Genomic DNA, 23,800 nt, shown 5'->3' with positions numbered 1-23,800 from the left:
AGTGTAACTAAAACAAAAGTTTTCTTCTTTGACTGTTAGATAAATGCATGATCAGTCAGATAACAACACATTTAAATGAGGTTAGTAAACAAGCAGAGCTCAGTCTGTTTGGTTCTAATGTGTGTTCTGTATTTCAGACTCCGGTGATTTCCAGTGTTTCCAGAGTCAGAGCTCCTGAGGACGATGAGTGGTGAGTGTTTTTCCTTTTCATCATCCATTTTTTTTCTTTCTTTTTTTAAAAAATAATTTTATGTTTAGTGATCCAATGTCCTCTCCCTTTAACTCTCTTTTTTTACTTTTACTCTCCCATTTTAGCAATGTTTTTTTAACCATCAGTTTGTAGATCTTCATTTTTTTGTGATTAATAGTTTTTTTTTTTATTATATGCAGGAGAGACAATGATGCATTCAGAGGTTTCATTGAAATATCGCCCCAAAAATGTTGAATTATGCAGTATTTCATTAGAAAACAAAGAAAAATAAAAACAAACAAAGCAGAAATCTTTTTCTTCTTTCTTCTTTGGTTCTCTCTATCTGGGCACCCTTAGGTTGAGAACCACAGCAGGACAAACATAATATAAAGTTGTTAAACTCGCTCCACCTCTACGAAGTAAAATGTGACTTACACACTGATGCATCAACATTAACAATCTAATAATGACTTATATAATAATATTTCAAGTACTTATGGTCAACTGATAATAAGTCTGTAGTTTTACTGAAGTAAGACTCTAAATGCAGGTTTTTTACTTGTAACAGAGCATTTACTTTGTTGTATTGGTAAAAATACTGAAGTAAAGTATCTCAGTACATCCTCAACACTTCCTGCACGTTCTTTTAAAGGACTTAAATATCCTTTCAGTAAACCTCATATTTTCACACTGATCTGTATTGTGTCACTATAGCAGTCAGCTGCTGTTATTGTGGAGACAAACACACTGTGAGAGAGACAGACAGAATGTTACCTGGCAGGTTCACACTGTAAATAAAGCTGCTTAAATTTCACATAACCTCCCCCCTCTCCACCTTTTCCTCCTCCCTCTGTTCCATGACAATCACCAGGTGTACTGCAGTCATGGTGCCCTCAAAAAACCCTCACAGGAGAGGACACCTGTCATTTTACTACTGAAAAAGTATAAAATGGCTGTGTATTATATTATTTTTAATGGGAATAATGTACTGTTCTTGCATAATTGAATGTCTTAAAACAAAGTGTGAAAAAAGAGGAAAAAGTATAAAATTCGCAGACATGGAACAAAGTTCATCTTCCTCTCTCTCATTTTCTAACTGCGTGTCTGTTCATCGTCAGGCATGGCGACCATTTGGAGGCAGATATGTCCGATGATGAAGAAGGAGCTGGCGTGGAGGGGGTGGGGCCTCTGGAGGAAGAGGATGAGTTTTATCCCGAAACTAGCCAATGGGAAGCGGAGGAGGAAGGAGAGGAGGAGGAGAAGGTGACCAAACCTCTTCCGACAGTAGCAGCAGCAGCAGCCATCACAGAAAAGGTGAGTGCCGGAAATGTCAAAAAAGTCTAAAAACTTTCTTTTTCACTTAAATTGAGGCATTAAATGTTAAAATGTTTACATCTAAATTTAGTTTTAGAAATTTTAAAATGTTCTGTCTTCTCATTGGTTGATAAAACTTTAGCTTTCAGATGGTTGAAGTTGATCATTTTTCATTCTAGACATTAAACAGGACATTTAAAACGTTGTTGTGTATCGTCTGTCCAGGTCAACAAGGAGACGAGCATGGACAGCTTGTTGCCGTCTCATCACGGTTCGGTGGTTCGACCGAAGGAGCGTCGTCCGGACGTCCACCAGCAGAACCCGTTCATGAGGGGGAACACCATCATCCGCTCCAAAACCTTCTCGCCCGGACCTCAGAGCCAGTACATCTGCAGGGTAACTGAACCTCACTGGAAGCTGCAGAAAAATCACAATACGATGAAACAAAAGAGACAAAAACAGAGTTGTAATTGCGATGATTTGACAGACAGACTCACAGTGAGGTTTTTGAATTGATGTTTCCTCTCTGCTCTCTTTGTGCTTCCAGATAAACCGCAGCGACAGCGACAGCTCCACCCTCTCCAAGAAGTCTCCGTTTGTCAGGAATGCCTCTGAGAGACGCAGCATGCGCATGAAGAAGGTAGAAACTTCACTCCTGCCTCCCGCAGGGTTCAGGGGCTGGTTACACCAACAAGGCTTAGTCCTGGTCTTAATCCAAGTCAGTGCTAACTTGCTAACTATCAAGGCTTAAGCCCTCTTCTCGCTGAGACTGGGTGTAAATCTTGTGCCCATGACGGAAACATTTTTCTTTGCCAGCGACTTTTTCTGCACATCATTTCCTGAATGAAGGCCTGTTGGCTTCTTGTGAGTGAGAACCGAATAGTCTAGCAATAGTATGGCTGTAAAAATTAATTAAATCAAATCATGACCTTATAATTGAAAGTCAAATCAAATGGACATTAGGAGAATTGTGCCGTCCCTCGTTAGCTGTTATTACTTTGGGCTGCTTGGCAGCTCTTTTAATTTTCTTATCTCAGCGTTTGTGGAATCGCCTTTTGTTTTTCTTCTGTCCTCCAGAACGTTGCTGCAAATTAGAAATGACATTCACATTGCTAACACTGGGTTTAGCTAAAACAAGGATTAGTTTGGTTGGTGCAGTCGACCTGTAGTCCATTCTAAAGACTGGTCTTAACAGAAACTGACTTGACTTACTGCAGTAACTGGTCTTAAGTTCAAGTCAGGTATAAAAAGTCTGGTCATTTTATTTGAGCACTTGTCTGTGTCTCTTTGAGTAGCATTTTATTTGTGTGTATTTATTTATTGTTTCAGTCTCAGATATTTTATTGCACTCAGTTTTTTTTTTCATGCTTTCTATTTTTAGCATGATGTTTCTACAGCAAACTGTATTTTTTAGTTGGAATGACAACAACAACAACAGGAACTTGAACTGTATTTGTGGCTGTTTGGTGGAGTGAAACATGAAGAGGAGTTGTGACACTAAAGCTTCAGCAGTGTTTCTCAGCGTGCTTCACTCCAGCAGGCTGACTGTCTTCCAGCCTCAGTGATTTGATGTCTCTCCCTCTGCTGTTTATCTGCTGTCACCTTCCTGCTGCTTGACACTTTAACGGTGAATTCAAACCTTTAGGTTTACCGACCACATTAACTGTCATCTCTGTTCTCCAGAGGGAGAGATGGAGAGCCTATTTGCATTTTTTGAGTCGACCACTCGCAGTGAAGTGACTCTTAATATTTAATTACTATCTGAATGTTTAATGCAGCTCTGACATTTGCCAGCTTCTATTAATTTAGACGCAGGCAGCGAAATTTCTCCAGTGTCCCTCCTGGGGCTCAACAGCAGCGGGAAATTCACATGTAAACATCACATGTTGGATTACAGTATTTGAGGATAATTGTTACCGTACACTCAGCTGACTTTTAGGCCTGGTTACACCTGGTATTAACATGTGTCCAATAAAATAATTGTTGCCGTCTTGTGTGTTCGTGTCTTTAGCAGCTAACAATGTCCTTCCCTGTCCTTTCTTTAGCCTCCCATGCAGGTTAAAGGTCTGGATGGTCTTCTGCGGACGTCCCTGGACCTGGAGTTGGACCTGCAGGTGTCTCGGACACGGCAGGCCCGGCTGGCACAGGAGCTTCGGGTGCTGCGGGAGCTGAAGACGCAGCTGGAGAAGGCGAGGCAGCAGGGCCAGAGGGAGCTGCCGGCCTGGGTCCAAGAAGACGAACGCTTCCGGCTGCTCCTCAAACAGGCCGAGAAACAGGTGAGGGACCGTTCTACCGTCAGAACCCAAGACCGCTGAGGCGCTCGGGTCTGTAAATGCATCCAGTTGTTCATCATAGTCCAGTCATAGTGCAGTTCAGTATCTGAACACCTCCGTGCGCCTCCCCGTTCAGACTCGAGAGGAGCAGCTGCAGGAGAAGCGGGTGGAGAAGATGATGAGGGCAGCAGCCAAGGACGTCCACAAGATCAGGGGCCAGAGCCGCAAAGAGGTCCCCGAGGTCCAGACCTTCAGGTGGGATCAGGTTTTATCTGAAATTTGAGACTCAACGTACTGTCAATACATTCTCAATTCTTTTCTTCTTCATTCTTTTCTTTTTCTTCACGCGATTCTCAAATGAAATTAGAGGTTCAGTATGAACAGAACTTCAGTTATTTGTTAGGAGGCTTTTTTCCTTTCAGAAATACAAATAATTGAAGATGATCGCTCCTCTACAAGCTATCAATGTAACAACAAAAATCAACTTTTTCACAATAACATGACTGAAAAATCTGAAGAGAAAGTGCGTTTTTCTTTTTTTTTGTTGGATTGCAGACGGCAGTGAGAATTGTTACTCAGAGAAGGGAAACAAAACATGGACCGGACATGGAAAAAAACAACAACACAGCAGTGAACATTTTGGATGTTTGTTTTTGACCTTTCACATCACGTTATCTCCTGTTTCCCGTGTGATTTCAGAGAGAAGATGGCCTTCTTCACACGAGCAAAGACGAGCATCCCCGACCTGCCGGCTGACGACGTGTAGAGAAGCATTTCAAAGTATTTCCCCTCCTGAGTCTTAACCTGCTGTTCCCGACACAAATGAAGCAAACGTTTGGCGGTGTTATGAAGAATTTTAAATAATAATGACAATAATAATAATAATATGTTTAGTAGAAAAACAAAAAAAGAAACACTCAAAACCGTGAAGAAACACATTTTAAAGAGCTCAGTTCTCATTTCTAATGTGGATAGTCTTTGTTTGTAAATTAGTGATAGCACTGCTAGAGCTTTTTTTTTTATTATTATTATTTCACTCTCTTCCATTCTGTTTATGGCGTTGTGTTTCTGTTACTAACCGGCTGTTTATAGGCTCTTAGGTGTTAAAAATCATTCCAGCACAAAGTCGCACAGTGTGAATACAAAGAGTTTTGTACTAAAAATGATACATTTGGACAGAAAATACATGTGTATACTGATAGCACAGAGAAGTACAGACAAAAGAAAGGTACTAAAGCGAAATAAGCAACAAAATAAATATCTAAATTTAAGAGATATTTAATATCAGCCTTCATGTGTTTTTTAGAGCATTTTGAAAACTTTATACGCAAACAAACGCGCCCATCTGAAGCTTGTCTGCTGTGTACAGTGTTGACAGCACAGATGGTTGTACATAAGTATCATCGGCATGCCTTCTGCTTCAGCTCCACGCGCAATACAAGATCACGAGAGGAAAACTGGAGCGTGTCTTTGCTTTACAAACATCGCTAAATGAACTGGATCCGATTATTCAAGAGCGGTTTTTAATCAGAGAGTCAGAGGTGAGATTCTTCTCGTTTTTAGGTCTGAAGTAAAAAGTCGTCTCTCACCGGTTACACACACACACACACGGACACTCAGAAAAGTGTAGAAAAAGCACTAACTCTCACTAACACTCAGGTAGTTGATCGGATAGTCTGCACTTTAAGAAACTTGAGGTAAAAGTTAAAAAAAAAAAAAAAAAAAGAAAGAAACTTGATGTGGGTTTTTGGAAAGTAAAAAAAAAAATCCATAAACCTTTGCCTCGCGCTGGAATGATTGTTGATTGTTGAGGCACACGAAGATTGTCGAAACACACACAGGACGTGAAGATCAAATGTATTTTTGATGACTGTGAACTTCTTATTGATTGTATGACTAAAAGGAAGTGACTAAACACCCCAATCCCCACCCTCCTACCAACTGATGAGAAAAACTGACCAGCAGCTGCCAGCCAATAGGAAGGCAGGAGTCCTACTCATCTTCTCAAGGCTCCTGATCTTCGCTCTTATTGGTTGGTTAAAATATTTTCTGCCCTGATGACATCAGAACACTAAGGAAGCAAAGAATGGACGTGTTTTGCAATCAGTTCCTTACTGCTGTAATCTCAGGAGCAGGAGTTACTTATTTCCTTATCTTGAAATGATCCCCGGTATCACAAGAAAGCAAAAGGTCATTTCCTCTTTGACCTTTTGTTTTCTTGAGATAAAAAGATAAATTAACCTGTTATCACAAGAAACTGAGCTTTGTTATGTCAATATAACAAAATAATTAAGCCATTTTCACAAAAAAAACAAAAGATCATTTCCTGTTTTCTTGAGATAATGAGATAAATTTATCTGTTACCCCAAGAAATAGAGCTTTGTTATCTCAAGATAACAAAATAATTAATCTGTTATCACAGGAAAGGAAAAGATCATTTCCTCTTTGTCCTTTGTTTTCTCGAGACAAGGACTCATTATCACGAGAAAACAAAATGTTCTTTCCTCGTCAGCCTTTTATTTTCCCAAGATAACAGGATGAATCAAACCATCATCACGAGAAATCGAGCTTTGTTGTCTAGAGATAATAAGATAATCGACCTGTTATCACAAGAAAACAAAAGGTTCTTACCTCTTATTACTGTTTCTGTGATAAATTGACCCCTTATCACAAGAAAACGGGGCTTTATTATAACAAACTTGTGATTTGGAGATTACAGCATTAAAAAAATAATTGCAAGCACAGATATTCCCGTCTTCGTACTACACTACATGTTGTCAGTCTTTATAGATTCTCTTCCGTCTGTTTCCACTGTGTAACTGGATATTTTGGATACATATCAGAGTCGCTCTCATGTCTGTCAGAACTGGATGTTAGCATGGTGCCCCAGCAACACTGAACATATCACCTTTGTTTGATCTTATCGAGTTCATTCTTATTATGCTGACTTTTATCTTAATGTGGAAGGGGTCTCTCATGGTGCTGAACCCACAGGCAGTTATCATGCAACTCTGCTCTAACCCTTTCAGCTTATTGTTTTGGTTTTGCAGCCTACAAAACATAGTGTCATCTTAGGCCAAAACAGGCAGCAGAACAGCTATGAAAGCCTGACTGTGAACTACCTGCTCAGCTCCAAACAGCAGACCGGTACCGGTCACAAGGACGTGAAGGAAAGAAAATGGCAACCTCATCTGGTTTTTGGCAGGACAACGAGAAAACTTAAAAAGAATAGGACCAGGGACGAGGAACGCACGTACGGTTAGTTAATACATTCATGCAAGGGAAGAGAAATATTGACAAGTAGAAGCGACCACAAAGGGATCCACACGGACCCTCGCGGACATGAACGGATGATGACATATACGTCATGCTAGTCTCGTGATACCAGACAATCAGAGATGTTGCTGCTTACTGATCCTCTGGGGATCTCAGGTGCAAGGTAGAACCGTGAACACAGAGGAGCATTTACCTGCTAAAGAGCCATATATTCCCTTCAGGAGTTGGTGGAGACCAAAAACACAGCTAAAATAGAGCAAATATTGGGCTTAAATTCACCAGGTGACACAAACAGGACTCCAAATGAATGATCCTGTTGCTCTGTAACTGCTGGATGTAGAAATAAACTGTTGGCAACAATAGCAAAAAGGAATATCCTCACTGAGGATAATTTGTTGTCCTTTGCAGGTGATTCTGTCTAAAGGACCAACAAAGTATTTTTGATCATTAGACCTTTGCAGTGAACGTGGAGAATGTGCAGACTGCTGTTAAATTATTTTTAAGCATATTCTGTCACGTTTTGCAACGTATGTTCAGTTTTAAAATCAGCACATTGGCCAAAAAGATGAGTGTAATCTATATACGTTAAATGTTAATGTTCATGTAGTTTTTCATGGTACATGCAGTCCTTGAAAATTCTGCAGAGCTCTGCTGTCCTCTGAGTGCAGTAAGGTTAAAGAAATGTTCTGAAATAAGTGGATTTAGAGACTCAATGTGAAGGGAAATCAAATTATTTGTTTAAAAAAATCTGAAAAGATCAAAAAGTCATTCCAATCATGTTCTCCAGATGTCATCAATTTATCAACTTTTGAATGTGTGGGTTTTTCTTTTTATTGCCGTGTATGTGCAGAGTCAGAAGTCAGTTAACCGTTTGTGCTCCTGTGGTGTGATTTACATTCAGCTCAGTGAGGACTTACTGACGTCTGATGTTGTTTCCACGGCAACAGGGCTTATGTCTCAGCAGCAGACCTCGACTCTGGCACATCTCTTGTTTACTGGGTCTTTTGTGTTTGTACCTGGATGTTGAGTAGCTGTTGGAGAAGTTGTCCTTGATGCTTTTTTTTTTTGAGCATTTCACCTGCGTTAAAGCAAAAACTTCTCCCCAAAAACTCTTTGCTGTTCAGGTTCACCCCTCGCAGCAGCAGGAACCACAATGCATTGCAACAACAGCCGAGGTTTAGCGCTCAATAATAGCTGGAAAAGCTTTCGCATCACTCTGCCTGCTACCTTTGACCAGTTTCTTATTGTACTCCTTCTATAGAAAGACTGGTAGTCGTGACTACAGTACAAAGAAGCTTTTATTCACAGAGGGGCCTTTGTCTGCATTTCGCCAAAAAAATAAATAAATCAGCTACAAAAATAATTAACTCACAATAATGAGCAGCATACAAGAGGGATCGTGACTTTAAACAGCAGTATTTTCTGCCTGAAGTCATTCTGAAAATTACCAAAAGAAGATACACAAATATAATAAATAAATAAATAAAATAAATAGGCCTATATTAGGGATGCTCATTAAATTGCCTTGTCCATGGTATCAGCTGATAAAAGCTTAAAAATGAAATATCTGATCAGCCTGTGTTTTTGAAGTGTCCAAAACAGACAGCAAAGTTTCTATTTGCAATTTTTGGTCAGCATCAGTCATGCGAGGAGGCACCAAATAGCATTTCTTCAATTCTGAAAAAAAAGGTCAATATCTACTATTGTGCATCGCTAAAATAAATAGATACGACTAAACCCTAAAAATGGAATATAAAGAAAACTTTGTGACTGAGTGCAACAAGTTGTTAAAAGGCATTCTGGGAAATATAGTGAAGGCAGGCTGCAGAAATTAAACTTACATCATTTCACTCACTGGACACAAAATAATTAAAAAGGAAGTGACTAAATGAGAACAACAAAACGACGATGACAAAATGAAGGAAGAACTCAAAAGTAAAAAGAAGGAGTGCAGTCAGAGAAGAGTAAACTCTTACAGAGTGAACAGTGAACAAAAAACAGGATTTTTACTTGTATGAAGTTCACAAAATCTTATGCTTTTCATGAATTAAAAAGCCAGCTTGAGATTAGTGACGCTCCTAATGACTAAATTCCACGTTGTTTAAACAGAAAGTAAAATTTAGAATAGTCGACTAGTCTTAATGTTAAAAATTATTGTCATGTTGATTTGCTGAGTGTTGATGATGTGATCAGTGGAGCGTCAGCAGCCTGCTCTCCTTGCAGGTTAACGTCCGCACCTCGCTGGTTGAAATCTGTGTAACATCTGAGACCCAGCAGTTAGCCACTGATGTACATTAATAAAATATTAATAACTAGTTTAACAGACTAGTATTTCTGGTGCCGTCAATTTTAATTGACTTAATTCCACAAGCCGGACAGAAAATAATTGAATGTTTTCGACATGACAGAATGTAAATGGGTCTGACACTGACACAGGAAATGAAACGAAGGAAAAGCTGCCTGACCAAAATACAAAAGGCAGGAAAAATTAGAAAGATCGGAGAAGAATGGAAGCAAAAAGGAAAGATAACGTGGCAGAGCAACAGATTAGAACATGAGAAATAAATTAAAAGGAACAAAAACAGATTTTAATTTGTGTAAAAGTAACAAAATCCCCAACCGTTCCTCTCTTATGGTATAGTTAAGCTTTTACAGAACGTCCCGCTGAGCTCGCTTTCATACTGATGAATAAACTTCACTCTGCTTTACTGGGAAATAAAAACTGAGACCGTCTGAGACGTCAAGAACTGGTCGTCTCTGTGGCGTCGCGCTGTCACCGTCAGCGGTTCCTCTTCTTGCTGGGTCACCATGCTAAGCATGTATTTTGGGTCTGTTAGGTGGATGAAAGCGTCCACCGCGTGGCACAAACCCTTCATATCATCATCTTTCCATTCCTGGAGTAAACACGAATGTAGCTGACACAAACCTAACTGCTGCTGTCATTCCAGATGCTTCTCTGTTTTACTGTTTGTAGATAAACAGCAGCTCATGAGAAATGCTTGAACTGTAGATCAGATCCAGCGGAGAGTCGACCTACAACCTGTTTTTGTAGTTTATGTGTTGCCTTTTATGTATAAGACCAACAGAGGAAGTTGATTTTGACCTATTTTCCTTTTTAGATCTCTTCAGTCCTTTAGCGATCTCCAAAAACTCCCCAAAACTTAAAATCAGCCTTGTTTTCTGATAATGAAATACTGTAAATGTTTTAAATCCACAGAAATAAAGAAAGATAGTCACAGCACATTCAGGTAGACGTAGGAATATTTTGCACAAGTGTCTATAAGAATAATAAATATCCCACAAATACATAATAATCAAACAACACTGCAGCTCTTCATCCTTTGTATGGAAAAAGAAAAAAGTGAAACTTGATAGAAACTGAATAAAACGCTGTGAGGACGTTCACACTGAGGCTGCGTTCACACTGCAGGAACTAAATGTTTGAATCTGGACCTTATATGAGATCCACGGAAGAGACCGGCCGTGGTTGCAATTATTTTTTTAATCACGAGGACTTCTTAGGATAATGAGATAATTTATCATAAAAAATTTGCAAGCACGGCTGCTCTCGCCTTCTGTGGCTAACCACCACAACAGTCACGTCTGAAGTAATGCTGCATTTCGTTTTACGGATGTTGGAAGTCAGAGCTGGGAACGACCTCACAAACAGGTCCACTGCGTTCCAGGACAAGAAACGAACGTCTCCGTGAAAACCTTGCGCTGCACTTGATAGCAACGCGGTATTTTGTGCGTGCAAACGCCACAGCAACATGTCCACAGATAGAAGTTGGACAGTAGTGTGTGCACGACTAAGAAGCAGCACATTACCACAGCTTTCATTACCGTTGATGCGTGAAGCAGCCATCTTGGATTTAGAGGTCAGGGTCGGTGAGGTTCCTCTGACTTTCCGACTTGGAAATGCAATTTAAGGGGGCGTTCCATTTGGGAACTAAGAAATTCAGTCTTCCTAGTTTAACTGGAACACACCACAAACAATGTAAATTACTACCAAAGATTTAACACCTGAAGTAAACAAACAGAAACAGTCCAAAAAATACTTCATTCTGTCGCGGTAGTCCTGGAACTTCTGTCAACTGTCTCCTGTCCTGTTTCCTGTAGATATCAGATTTTGAAGATGGTTAAAGACGTTGCTGGGGGACCTTTAAAAGAGACATAGTCACATTTTAAGTTATCTAATGCTAGCAAAACGCTAGCTAACTCGCCAGCTAATCAACATTAGTCGTTAGCAAGCTAGTTAGCTGGTGTTTTGTGAACTTTAGCGCACTTATGTTGCTTTTACAGGTCCCTTAGCAACATCTTTTAGCCATCTTACTACAGATTGTATATCACGTAAGGGTATATATCACGATACAGTAATTGTAACCATACTTCATCACATTTGAGTATTTTGTTCTTTTGTTTGGAACAAAAACAACCCTCTAACATGAGACAAAGGATCTGGAGAGAGTAGTTCACAGTGGAAACCATATTGCTGAATCTCTACCGGTTGACACATTTCTGCTGTTGCATGGAATATATCATCATATGGACCTGCAGTAGTTAGAAGTATACAGCTGTTAAATAATAATAATATATATTTTTAACGCACTGGTATCGGGTTGGTACTCTGTATCACCCGATACAGAAAGTTCAGGTGTTGGAATGAGTATTATTCTACTTGCACAAATCCATCTTTTTTCCTCAATTCGCATCTTCAAGCATCACTTCTTCCGCTCTAAATCGCTCTGTTGTCGTGATAAACTGGAGCAAATTCTGTTCAAACAGCTGCTCAGACTGAGCGGACCACGTGTCAAAGTCCCGATTGTCCGTCTTTATCATTTTAAACTACAGGACATAAAAATATCTTGTAGTCGTGTGACGGAAGCAGCCAGATGTGTCTTCCACGTCGTCGTCCTGCAGTGTGAACGCGGCGGTGTACTCTGACAGGGCTGAGGGTTTTACTGTAGCAGGAACACTGTGAAATTAATGAAAGCCTTTGGAGTTACGTGAGAGAGTGTGCCTTTGGAGAGCAACGTGTAAATTATTATTATTATACTTTGTTTTTCTTTCTTTTCTTTTCGTTGTCTTAAATGTCCAAACCTGCCCGCCATCGTCCGATCTGAGAGAAGCTGGAAACATAGAGAAACGTTCGCATTAATTTTCCTAATGCGAACAGTTTTCGTTCACCGTAGAGCGAGTAGTTCAGAGGAGTAGGACTCCGTGTAGTCTGAGGAACAGTACTGTCTGTTTTAAAGTCTTCGTCGTGATCGACCGAATGTTGTTTAACCTCTAAATCAAGAAGACTGGTTTATATATTACAACATCTGGATGAAGGAATGTAGGTTTTTACTACAATCAATCACGATCATTCAGAGAAAAAAACAAATGCTGTTAGTCACAAATAATTATTGTTTTTCATCATGTAGGTTGTGATGTAATTCTTGTTTGTTTTCTGAAGTTCAAGTGCATTTTTTTCTTCATTTGATTATTGTTTTTTTTTTTTCTTTTTCTAATGAATCTGTTTGTATTACGACTGGCGATGAACCTGGTAATGTGTACGGAGGCGGCTATGAGAAACATACAGCATGTATTTATTGCACTTTGTGATTTGGGTGTGCTTTTCCTGTTTTTTTTTTTTGTTTTGTTTTTTTCTTTTTATTGCGAAAGTCCCGAAAAGCTGTGAATTTTATTCTCAGACACTGTACTGTCGACCAGAGTTGTAAATATTTCACCAGCACAAAAAAACAAACAAAAAAAACAAACAAACAAATAATATGTTTTGTAGTTTCACAACAAATAAAAAAAGTTCTTCTCTTCTATTTTGGCGTGTTTTGTTGGACATTTGGTACAGTTGTGTCATGTCAGAAGGATTAAAATAGAATAATTTAACATAATATGTGATTGATATTATGAAGGTTACAGATTCTGATGATAATATGATGGTAAGAACAGTGTCCTGGCACATGTGACAGTCATTTTTGACATCTTTTCAGCAGCTAAGATTGTCATTAAACTGTGGGAGCTCACAAACACATTTTTTTTTAGATATTTTACACAAACATACAGGACATTTTTATTGACTGAAAGCAGAAATCATAGCCTGCATAATTGGTTTGAAGCCCTGAAACAGGAACCTTCCCAGCACCATCTCATATATCCTATATTTATCATGCATGCATTTATATCTGTATTTTTTAACGCCCTGGTATCCTCATGTACGGGAACATCTGTAGTTTCTGTTTCTGTTCCTGAAATTGCATTTTGCACATCTTAACTCAGCGGTTATGTTGCACGTTTCTGTTTTTAGAGTAACTGTTTGACAGTGATCAGACATTTTATATAAATAGCTGCAATCATGATTTTTAATGAATTATATGAATTGTATTGTACACATCATTTTTATGAAGGACTTTTTGGTGGTACAGGTGAGGGTCTTACTGTTTTCATCAAATTTAATTTAACCTTTGATTCTGAGGTTTATCATAAGCTAAGTTTTAATAATTGTATTAAAAAGATGGGTCACAAAAGTGTGATATCCTAATGCAGAAAACAGCAATAATTATAAGCATTTTCATTTAGATTTACTTTTATGTATACATTTATTTCTGTATATATATTTATTTTTAATGAATATTATTTATTGCATATAAATTAGTCTATTTTTACAGTATATATATGTTTTTTTTCTACAATAATATTTGTTTATTCTAATTTTTAATTCAATGAATAGCAAGAACAATAAGGGAATGAATAGGGAAACTTAAAAGGATAGCATTAAAAATAAATGACTTAAAAAACATAAAATACAATACTACATTATATTCAGAAATAAATTTAAAAAAATAAATGCTTTTATTCTTTTATATTTTCTTTGGCTTTATATTTCCAAATTTATTTTCTTCTTCTTTTTCTTTTCTTTTTTTTTATGGCACTGCCATGCCTCCATAACTGTAACCCCACTTGAATGTCATAGTTTTCTGTAGTTCAGTGTTCATCACGTTCATCTAACAATAAATGCTCAGACGATGTAAAGGCATGTTTCTACATACATACAGCAGGTGGCGGTATCCACCTTTTACGACGGTTTACGATCCGCTAGTAAACCAACGAAGAAGAAGATGATGACGTTTGCAATACTGGAAGTGTACTGTGTGAAAGTTGTGGACTCCTTCCTCCTCTCTCAGTTTGTTTCATCAGCCACGAGACTCCACATCCAGCTGACAGAAGAGTTTCTCTCCGGTGTTTCACAGAGATGGGAGACCCTGTATCCGAGTACACAGCCCGACTGCAGCAGCAGGTGAGCGGCCTGTCTGTGACGGATGTGGCGTTAGCTAGCAGGCTAAATGTGTGTGAGACCACCGGTGGTTCAGATAGCTGTACACCGGACTGCTGAAGCGGGCACGGCGCCAAACTTAATTTAACAAAGCTCTAATTTAAAGTGGTTTCGGTCGTTAGTACCAATCACAACGTAATCGAGTAAAATATACAGTATATTTCGAATACATAACTATCAATCTCAAATTCGGCTAACAACATGTACTCGAAACCCACTCATTTTTGCTAAAAATTTAACTTTGACATTTGGTTTTCCTGTCATTCATAGCTGCCTGACAAAGCTACACATCGGTCCTCAGAAGCAGACGCAGCACCAAACTTCAATTAAACAGTTTGGATTTCATGCCGCTGTGCTTGTCAGTACAAATAAATACAAGGCAGAACAAAAACAAAGAATGTCTGTCGAGTAGATGGTCACCAGTGTCAAATTCGGCCAACAACACTTAAACCATAACCTACTTATTTTAGTAAGGCTTTAAACTTTGACATTTGGTCATCCAGCTGTGATGTGAGCGGTCTTCAGCAGCAGACACAGCACCAAACTTCAATGAACAAACTTTCGATTTAATGCGGTTCTGCTTGTCAGTAGAAATAACTACATGACCGAACAAAATAAAGAATGACTGTTGATTAGGTGGCCACCAGTCTCATATTCGGCTACCAACACTTAACAAGATACCCACTTATTATCCTAAAAAAAACCGTCACCAAACTTCATTCAAAAGACTTAAAATTTTAAGTGGCTCTACTTGTTAGTACAAATAACTACATGAGAGAATAACTTAAATACTGTCTGCGGATAAGGTTGTCACAATATCAAATTCGGCTAACACTTATTGCACCAAACCCCATTTAATTTAGGAAAAGATTGAAGTTTGGACTTCAGTTTTTCCCGGGGGTAGCTGTCAAGAGGGTTTTTACTTTATTTTACCAAGCGTTGTGTTATTGGACGTCTGATTTCCGGTGGCGAATCGAATAGAAGAACCTAATGAATGTGTGGTTCAGAAAATAATCAAGCAAATATTAAATGAGCAGAAATTTAAATGAAGCGTTGTGCGAGTTCATTCATCTCCATAGACAACGGTTTGTACTACAGTTAAGTCACATATCAAATAGTACCAATCTCATTAATCAGGTTCAACAAGCTATCCTTTACATGATGTCAAGTTTAACTTTATTAAACTGTCGTTTAGGGCCCTCTAGTGGTCTTTAAGAGGATCCTGAGGCTGTTACTCTCATACACAAAAATAAGTTGATGAAATATATTTAAACCAACACAATCAAACAAAGTCTGGACATGAATGTCAGGGAGTCTTAGAAGTTAGTTTGTAGTTTATTAGGTTTTTTTTTTTTTTTTTTTGTGCAGATGAGAGATTCATCATTCCAGAGTTAAAATCAGTGATAAAGATCCAAAGAACATAAAAACAAAATACATGAAAACAAGTGTCATCATCGTCAAAAAATAGTCTAAAACTTTAAGAACTTCCAAGAATGTGAACTGAATGTTTGCTGCATCATGTGACAACAGTCAGGAAGCTTTTGGTTTCATTCTGACTCTGGAAACTTAACGGTATGATGAAACTCTTGGTGGCCTTATTTATTATCAGAGTTCCTCCTGACGGAAACACAGATCACCAGTTGTGGAGGATTAATGTTTGACTCACAGAAGTTATAGTCAGATCACAGAAAGTCACATGAAAATAAAGTCTGCTCAAAGACAAAAAATACAACATGATTATTTTCTCCTCCCTCAAAACTAAGGATGGATTTTTGTCAGTTTTTGTTATATAATACTTCTACAGTTAATAGTAATATTTAATAACTTGCTGATTCTGACATAAAACACTGATGTCACTGTCAAAATTTTCTTGAAATTTCTCTCCCACTGCAGTTTTCCAATCGCAGAAATCGCAGGCACAATATTTGAAGAAACGCTGACAAATAATGAGAAAATATCTTTGTCAGACCAGACAAAGCCATAAGAAAGCAAACAGTAATTGAATAATTTCAGCAAGAAAAACAGCAGTGCACAAGCAGACAGACAGACCACGGCTCAGTTCAGTGTTCAAAAAGGTGTTTTCACAAAAACAAATGAAGCTGCAAAACGGTATGAATGTTTGAGTTTCCCTCAGTCTCAGTTCAGTCCTTTCTTTTCCAAAACACAACTGAACATAGTCTTGGTTTAATACAAGAGTTTAGAGTTTATCTGGGATTCAGGGGCTCTAAATGTTTGCAATCTGAGTGTTTATTGCATCATTTACCAGCAGTGAGGCAGCTTTTAGTTTCATTTTGACTATCTGAACTCCTGATAGCCTCATTTGTGAAAAGTCAAAGTCACACCAGCTCTTTTCTCCTTCAGGAGACAGAGATCCAGAGTCTCTCTGCGGAGATCGAGAATCTCAAAAACCCACAGAACCTGAACGCATCGGCACGCCTGGAGCAGCTGCGGGAGGAAAACACCAAGTTGAAATATCGACTCAACATCCTGAAGAGGGTGAGTGACAGAGCAGCTGGCAGGGAACACAATGCCAGAAACAGTTTAGTTGTAATTGTAGGAGCCATAATATAAGTTACAGAATAATTATTTTAATGGATGGTCTCAGTTAACACTGTCTTCTGTAAATAGGAAGCAATTTTTGTGTGGTCAGGTGTTCTGCCTGGGAGGTAAACTGTTTTTTACCCCTGAGGCAGCGTGTTGCTGCAGTAGTAACTCGGGAAACCGGATGTTATGGTTTGTTATTACTGGAAATATGTTTGAGTTTATTAAACACTCAGAAAAATAAATGGACCGAGTGTTTTGATTCATCAGAAGTGCAGCACCTCACTGGTTTAAAGCTCTGGCTTCACCTCTACAAGCATACAGACATGTTTCCTGTTCTGGTTGGTGTTGTATTGTGCTGTACACTGGATTAGTGCAGTATTAGTGAATTTTGTTGAATGCATGAGCAACTTATATCCTCCTGAGAACCAAGGGAAAAAAGTGTCTTACAATTTCTGTTTTTTTGTGATTTCCTATATATTTGGGCCTAAAAAAACACCTTACAATTTTAATTTTTTTGAATATATTTTTTATTTTAATTTCACAGCATGTCCACTGTAGAGGACAACAGGACGATATCCGTGTGAAAATAGAACTGAATTTAGAAAATTAGAAAAAATGAGCAGATTATATCTTTAGAGTGATATTCACCCAAGAACACATTTCATTTGAACAAATACAATAAATTTCTGTATCACTCTTCTGTTACTGCTTGCAAGGACAAAATGTATGTAATAATTCATTACAATGTAATGTAAAACATGTATTCAGTTCAACAGTGTTGCTGACCCTGTCCACAGCAGTTCATTACTTAGTTCCCGCTGCTAACCAGTGGTGGACAGTAGTGAAGTACATTTACTTGAGTACTGTACTAAAGTACATTTTTTGAGTATCTGTACTTTACTTGAGTATTTGTTTTTTTGGAAACTTCTGACTTTCACTCCACTACATTTCAAAGACAAATATTGTACTTTTGACTCCACTACATTTGTAGGAAGGCTGTTGTTACTTTTCGCCTGAGCTTTGAAGTCAGCTGTTGCTGTTTTTTCTTTTTTAAAATGCAGTTGGTCACATGCTGTGTTCCTCACAGAAAGAAACCAATCACAGAGCTCCTCTCAAATGGGATTGATGTAAAAGTGGAAATACGTCCAGGTGCTCTCTGTAACAAGAACAAGCAAGCTCTCCCTCTTTCATTCAAACAAAAAGCGGTAATGGTGACGGCAGGAGAAAGACAAAATTAAATCTCAAGATGTTATTATAATTATTCATTATTCCAGGTAGCTTTTAAAGTTGGATTGTTTTTATCGGGGTGAAAAATACCACATAATTCATGTATATATACTGCCTCTGAAGACAGAAAGAAATCTCAGTTATTTAACAGACTTGGAGAACTCCTTATAGTTATCTTCAATCTGCTTTTATGATATGATTTTTAATACAGTTGCATCAGAAAATGACAATAGCTGTTCTTTTTGGTTTTGATTGTATTTCTATGCTGAAGTTTTTAGAGGTGTTTCTATAGGCTTTGTGTAGCAGAGTGGTTCTACAAGCATCAGTGCTTCATTAGATGGTTTCAGAGAGTTACAAGCTTCTGTAAATGCATCATGAAAACAATACAGCGTGTATTGATATTAGAAAATGTACTTTGTAATTTGTACTTTTGAATACTTAAGTATTATTAAAAAACATGTACTTCTGAATACTTAAGTATTTTTAAAACCGAGTACTCTTGTACTTTAACTCAAGTAAAATTTTGGCTGAGCAACTTTCACTTGTAGTTGAGTAATATTTGACCAGGAGTATCTATACTTTGACTCAAGTACTGGGGTTGAGTACTTTGTCCACCACTGCTGCTAACGGCTCAGATTTCTCAGGCTGTTTTTATTTCCAAAACATTTTGACTCTTGATTTCTTGGGCAGTAGTATTCAGTGACACTCCTGTAGTTTGGAGCTGTCTTTGATTTGTAAAAGCTGCCAGATCTTCAAAGATTTTGTCATCTATGTACTGTGAAAAGTACTGGATTGGATTCCAGTATTCACGGATTTTGGGGTCATCTTGATTGGCAGGAAGCCCAGGTAGCACAGGTGTGAATCTGTTATGATGGATGGAAAAAAACACAAATAAATAAAAGTTAATAAAAGGAGTAGCAGTTAATTTGTTTCACATCCATTTGGATTAATGCAGTAATTTCAGTGTCATGGATGTGATATGACTCCCTATTGACCATCTTTATAAGCATATTTTTAGATAACTTGCATATTTTAACAGCATTTACACATAGCACAATACAATAATCTAACATGATAGTAAAATTTAATACATTAGCCTGAAACTAAATAAAACATTAGTAGTTAAAGTTATTCCTGGTCCACAGAGCACGACGACTTTCCTGCTCCTTCTCTGCCTCTGACTCTGTCTCAGATTCTCCTGCATCTTCTTCCTCTCCTTCTCCATCATCATCTTCTCCTATCACAGGCTGATACTCATCCTCCTCATCCTTTTCCTCATCTGAAAGCTCCAAATCTGAATCTCCCTCTACTATCCAGTATAGAATCCTCTCTGCTTCACTTCTTTCTCCTACAACAATGTGCAGTCATTAAATACATTAAAATGGTCCTGGTGTCCACTACAGTTGACATTCATTAAATGACTGTTATTTCAAAACAGAAATAATGAAACTGTTTTCAGATGTAAAAATATTGTTATTAACATGTTTATGAACAAGAATATATATAATTATCATGGTAAAAATAGCAATAAATAAAGAATATTTGACTTACCTCTCCTCTTTCCATAAAATGTGCTTGTTGGTATGGCGGCCATCTTCATAGAGGAAGAAAGTAAAGTTCCCAGCATGCAATCCCACAACATGACACATCACTGGAAAGCCCAGGATGTCCTCTACAGAACACTATAGGGGTTGGTAGGGTAACTTCAAATAGTTAAGGAAGATGCAGGTGAACAGAATGTCCATTATAAAGGACATAAATGAATGGGCCGGGTCTCAGGAGGATATAACAGAGCCGGACTGCTATAAAACAATACCTCATTAAAATGTCAAATATTTACAAAACAACCCCAGAAGTTTAAAGAAAAACAAATCTAATTTTTTTTATAAAAATGCCGACCAGATATAGATGGTTTGGAGAAAAGTAGTTAAGATAAAACAATATCACAAAACGTGTTAAAATGCAGCCGTTTCCCCTCCCAGAAAAAAACAAAACAAGACCAGACAGACGGAGGCATCTAAACAAAGACATGTCCAGGTTATCCTGAAAACAAAAAGCCCACTGCTCTGAAAATACACACTCTGTACGATGAGTTCAATGACTGCCTGCCAAACTTTATTAACATTTAGCTCCATTTAACTGTTACAGACATCTAGTCCCTCTACAAGGTTATTAACTAATGGTTACAACTAACAGACACTTACTGATTCAGCCTCTGCAGCACTGCAGTACCTCATCATAATTTTTTTCCAAATTCAAAAAATTGCGATTTGGCTGTGGTTATGCAGTTTGGATATTGAAGTTGGCCTCATCACGATTTGTAGTCCAGATTTTAAAATGTCTATAATTTTAGATTTGTCATTACAATCAACGCCCACTTTAATCATTACTGAAATTCACACATCAACTGAGACATGATCTCTGATCGTGTAAACCAAATTTTATATAAAGCCATGTTGCTGATTCGGAGATTTAAACTTTTTGTATTTGTGGCGGTCCCGTAGTTGCAGGATATCCCAGAACTGCTGAGCAAAGCTCGGACTTGTCATCCAAACCCATGCATGATAGTCTGATTCAGATTTTGTTTTAGGGGGATTAATGTAAGTGAACTTAAAGACACACGTTTAAAAAGTTATAATTATCAGAATATCAGAAATCTGAAGTTAACTTTTTCCGTCTTGGTCCTGATGGATAACTGTGGGCGGAGCAGCTCAGATAGTCAGTTTAATTATAGCACCAACAGGAAAACAAGAGTTTAATTAAATGTGCTGTTTTCTCTTCAGAGTTTGTAAATGTCTTAATGCCGGAGCCAAACTGACCTTTAAATTCTTGCCTTTAAACACAAAATAACACACACACACACACACACACACACACACACACACACACACACACACACACACACACACACACACACACACACACACACACAGTGTTGCAAGGCATTAAATCACAGAAGTTCAGGCGTACAGATCACTGAATCATTGCAACATTTTTCTCTCCACTTTAACAGGGTTGCAACATAACTGCTAATTATTTCGTCACCAAAGGGAAAACAAATACATTTTCTTTCATTTTGATTACTGATAAAACATCGCGGTACTGAGAGCAGCATCTTCCTCCTTATGCATCATCATCATCATCATCATCATCATCATCATGTTGTTGTTGCTGTGTGTGTGTGTGTGTGTCCTCAGGGTCTGCAGGAGGAGCGGACTCACTGGAGCAAGTCCATGATGAACATCAACCAGCGGCTGCAGGAGATTTTCGGCGAGGCCATCCGGGCCGCCTGCCCCGAGCTGGACAACCCCCCGCTGGCCGTCGCGCCCAACCAGCAGGCCAAGTTTGGAGACTACCAGTGCAACAGTGCCATGGCCATGGCCCAGGTGAGGCTGCCAAGTCTGTCTGTGGATCAGAGAAAATGACTCTTTAACTGGTGTTAAATGAACCTTTTCTAAAGGAGTTTTTAACTGATTTTGTCTCTGCATGAGCTACACGAGCAAACAAAACAACTGGCTGTTTCTGTATATTTGTTCCTAATGGCTGCCACCGGGTCTGATTCTCCTTCAGATCAGATGAAACAAGCCTGTGTTTGCATTTTCCCAGACAAAGTTACAGTGAGCAGTCCAGTTAGGACACAAGAGGACATTTTTAATTCTGATGATATATTTTGTGGTTATGGCTCTGGAAAGACTACCACTTTTGTCCACAGGGGACTCCAAAATCCACAAAAGAGAAAAGTTCCTTGTAGTAACTTTAAATTACAAGCCTTGATTTTACTTGAACATCTTCAAGTACAGGAATACAAAAGGGTATGTAGGTACTATAAGAAGAGAGAAAATGATGGAACCTTTTCAAATTCCAAGATAGAAAAAAAACAAAACAAAAAAAGCCATAAGAGAATATCTTGTACCAAATATATCGTCTCTCATCTTTAGTTTGTTAGTATGAGTCGTAGTCATAGACTTATTTCCTTACAGTTTCAACGAACAAACACACATTTTATAAACATCCAGAGAGAAAAATAAATGGAAAATAAATAAATAAATGAATGAAAGTGCTTGTAGCAGTTTGGCTTCACATTGTTACAGAAATGTTACAGTCAGATATTTTGGCACCTGACAGAAATACAATAAATGATAAATCAATAAGAAATATAAGTTACTTCAGTTTATCGTCTATCACGAAATCTGGCCTCAGAGGTTTGACATATGACACGGCGAATCTAATATATGATGACACAAGCACCTTTCTGAAAAGTTTGGAGACTTTCAACATGAAGTGCTCACAGTGGCCCGGGTTTAGAAATACGGGAAGTACCCTTTAATATCCTGTTTTTAGTTTCAGGTTATTTAGAAGCTTTTCATTGTAACAGTTAAGAGTTTAATATTGTTCAGTGGTGACTAACTGCTGAAGCAGCACAACCACCGCAGCTTTCATCTGCTGTAAAAATCCAATACATCAAATTTTAAAATTGCATTTGTCATAAGAAGGGTTAACACACACACACACACACACACACACACACACACACACACACACACACACACAGCTCAGGAAAAAAAAGTTTCTTTCTGGGATGAAAAGAGGGGAATTTGGTGCTTTTTGTACCGACTTCATCATGTTAAGTTAAACTGTCTGGGACTTTGTGGTTCTGCAGATGCTGAAGGCGAAAGGAATGAAAATCAACCCGAGGGAAATCGCAGAGAAGATCATCCAGAACCTGCCAGACAACGAGCTCATCCTGAAAACTGAAATCGCAGGACCAGGTACAGTTCTCTTCTTTAACAGAACATCAGAACATTAATTTTTTTTTTTTTTTTAATTTTCCACAGAAGAACTAGTTTGTATTTACAAGTTTAGGTCTATAATAATGTGTCAGATTTCAGCTTTGAGAAACTTGTGAATGAATGATAAAAAAATTACGAGTAATTCAGTATATTTGTTTGGATTTTCATAGTAACTTGTCACAAATTGAAGATGCTAGTAAACTAAAAAGACCAAAAAAACCTATCAATTTCAAGAAGCTTTAACAGCAACATTCTTGCAAAAGATGAAAAACAATTTAGCACTTTTAAAAAAAATACTTAAATATCAGAAAAGTTGGTAAATTTTGTTAGAAATGGTTGAAATAAAAATGTCTGAGTGGAAACACAACACTTCATGAGATGTTTGACAGAGTTCATCTGTATTCCCACATCCGGATTTCCTTTGATTCTGTCTCACCGTCCTCTCTGATGTCTTTTCTGTCTTCAGGGTTCATCAACATCCACCTGAAGAGGGGCTTCGTGTCCAAACTGCTGAGCAACCTGCTGATCAACGGAGTGCAGCCGCCGCCGCTGGCCTCCAAGAAGAAGGTTCGTCACACTCCCACGCTGAGCGGGAAGCCAGCTGTGGATATATTTAACAGCTTTAGGTCTCACGGGTTTGTATTTATTGTTTGCTGATTAGTTGTGTGTGTGTTTATGTGTGTGTGTGTGTGTGTGTGTGTGTGTGTGTGTGTTGCTCAGGTGGTGGTGGATTTCTCCTCCCCCAACATCGCCAAAGAGATGCACGTGGGCCACCTGCGCTCCACCATCATCGGAGAGAGCACGTGTCGGCTGTTTGAGTTTCTCGGCTACGACGTTCTCAGGTCAGTTCAGC

At 38.4% G+C, this 23,800-nt stretch overlaps 2 protein-coding genes across 2 annotated transcripts in view; both read left to right on the top strand.

The window, feature by feature from the left end:
• The window catches only part of wwc1 (WW and C2 domain containing 1), a 61,563-nt gene extending 56,220 nt beyond the window's left edge, over nucleotides 1-5,343 (top strand). The window contains exons 16-22 of the mRNA XM_084730052.1: nucleotides 138-190; nucleotides 1,309-1,504; nucleotides 1,730-1,900; nucleotides 2,052-2,144; nucleotides 3,550-3,780; nucleotides 3,914-4,032; nucleotides 4,477-5,343. Coding sequence (XP_084586178.1) covers nucleotides 138-190; nucleotides 1,309-1,504; nucleotides 1,730-1,900; nucleotides 2,052-2,144; nucleotides 3,550-3,780; nucleotides 3,914-4,032; nucleotides 4,477-4,543 — 930 coding nt within the window. The 3' untranslated portion in view covers nucleotides 4,544-5,343. The remainder of the gene's footprint in view (nucleotides 1-137; nucleotides 191-1,308; nucleotides 1,505-1,729; nucleotides 1,901-2,051; nucleotides 2,145-3,549; nucleotides 3,781-3,913; nucleotides 4,033-4,476) is intronic.
• Nucleotides 5,344-14,305: 8,962 nt separating this feature from the next.
• The window catches only part of rars1 (arginyl-tRNA synthetase 1), a 37,227-nt gene continuing 27,732 nt past the window's right edge, over nucleotides 14,306-23,800 (top strand). The window contains exons 1-6 of the mRNA XM_084730667.1: nucleotides 14,306-14,429; nucleotides 16,701-16,882; nucleotides 21,355-21,543; nucleotides 22,818-22,926; nucleotides 23,414-23,514; nucleotides 23,668-23,789. Of these exons, the coding sequence (XP_084586793.1) occupies nucleotides 14,306-14,429; nucleotides 16,701-16,882; nucleotides 21,355-21,543; nucleotides 22,818-22,926; nucleotides 23,414-23,514; nucleotides 23,668-23,789 (827 nt within the window). The remainder of the gene's footprint in view (nucleotides 14,430-16,700; nucleotides 16,883-21,354; nucleotides 21,544-22,817; nucleotides 22,927-23,413; nucleotides 23,515-23,667; nucleotides 23,790-23,800) is intronic.

Source organism: Lutjanus erythropterus, chromosome 11, assembly GCF_056507025.1.
Source record: "Lutjanus erythropterus isolate fLutEry1 chromosome 11, fLutEry1.hap2, whole genome shotgun sequence".
Lineage (NCBI taxonomy): Eukaryota > Metazoa > Chordata > Actinopteri > Lutjaniformes > Lutjanidae > Lutjanus > Lutjanus erythropterus.
The sequence above is the reverse complement of the archived record's forward strand: the minus strand, read 5'-3'. Positions and strand labels throughout refer to the sequence as shown.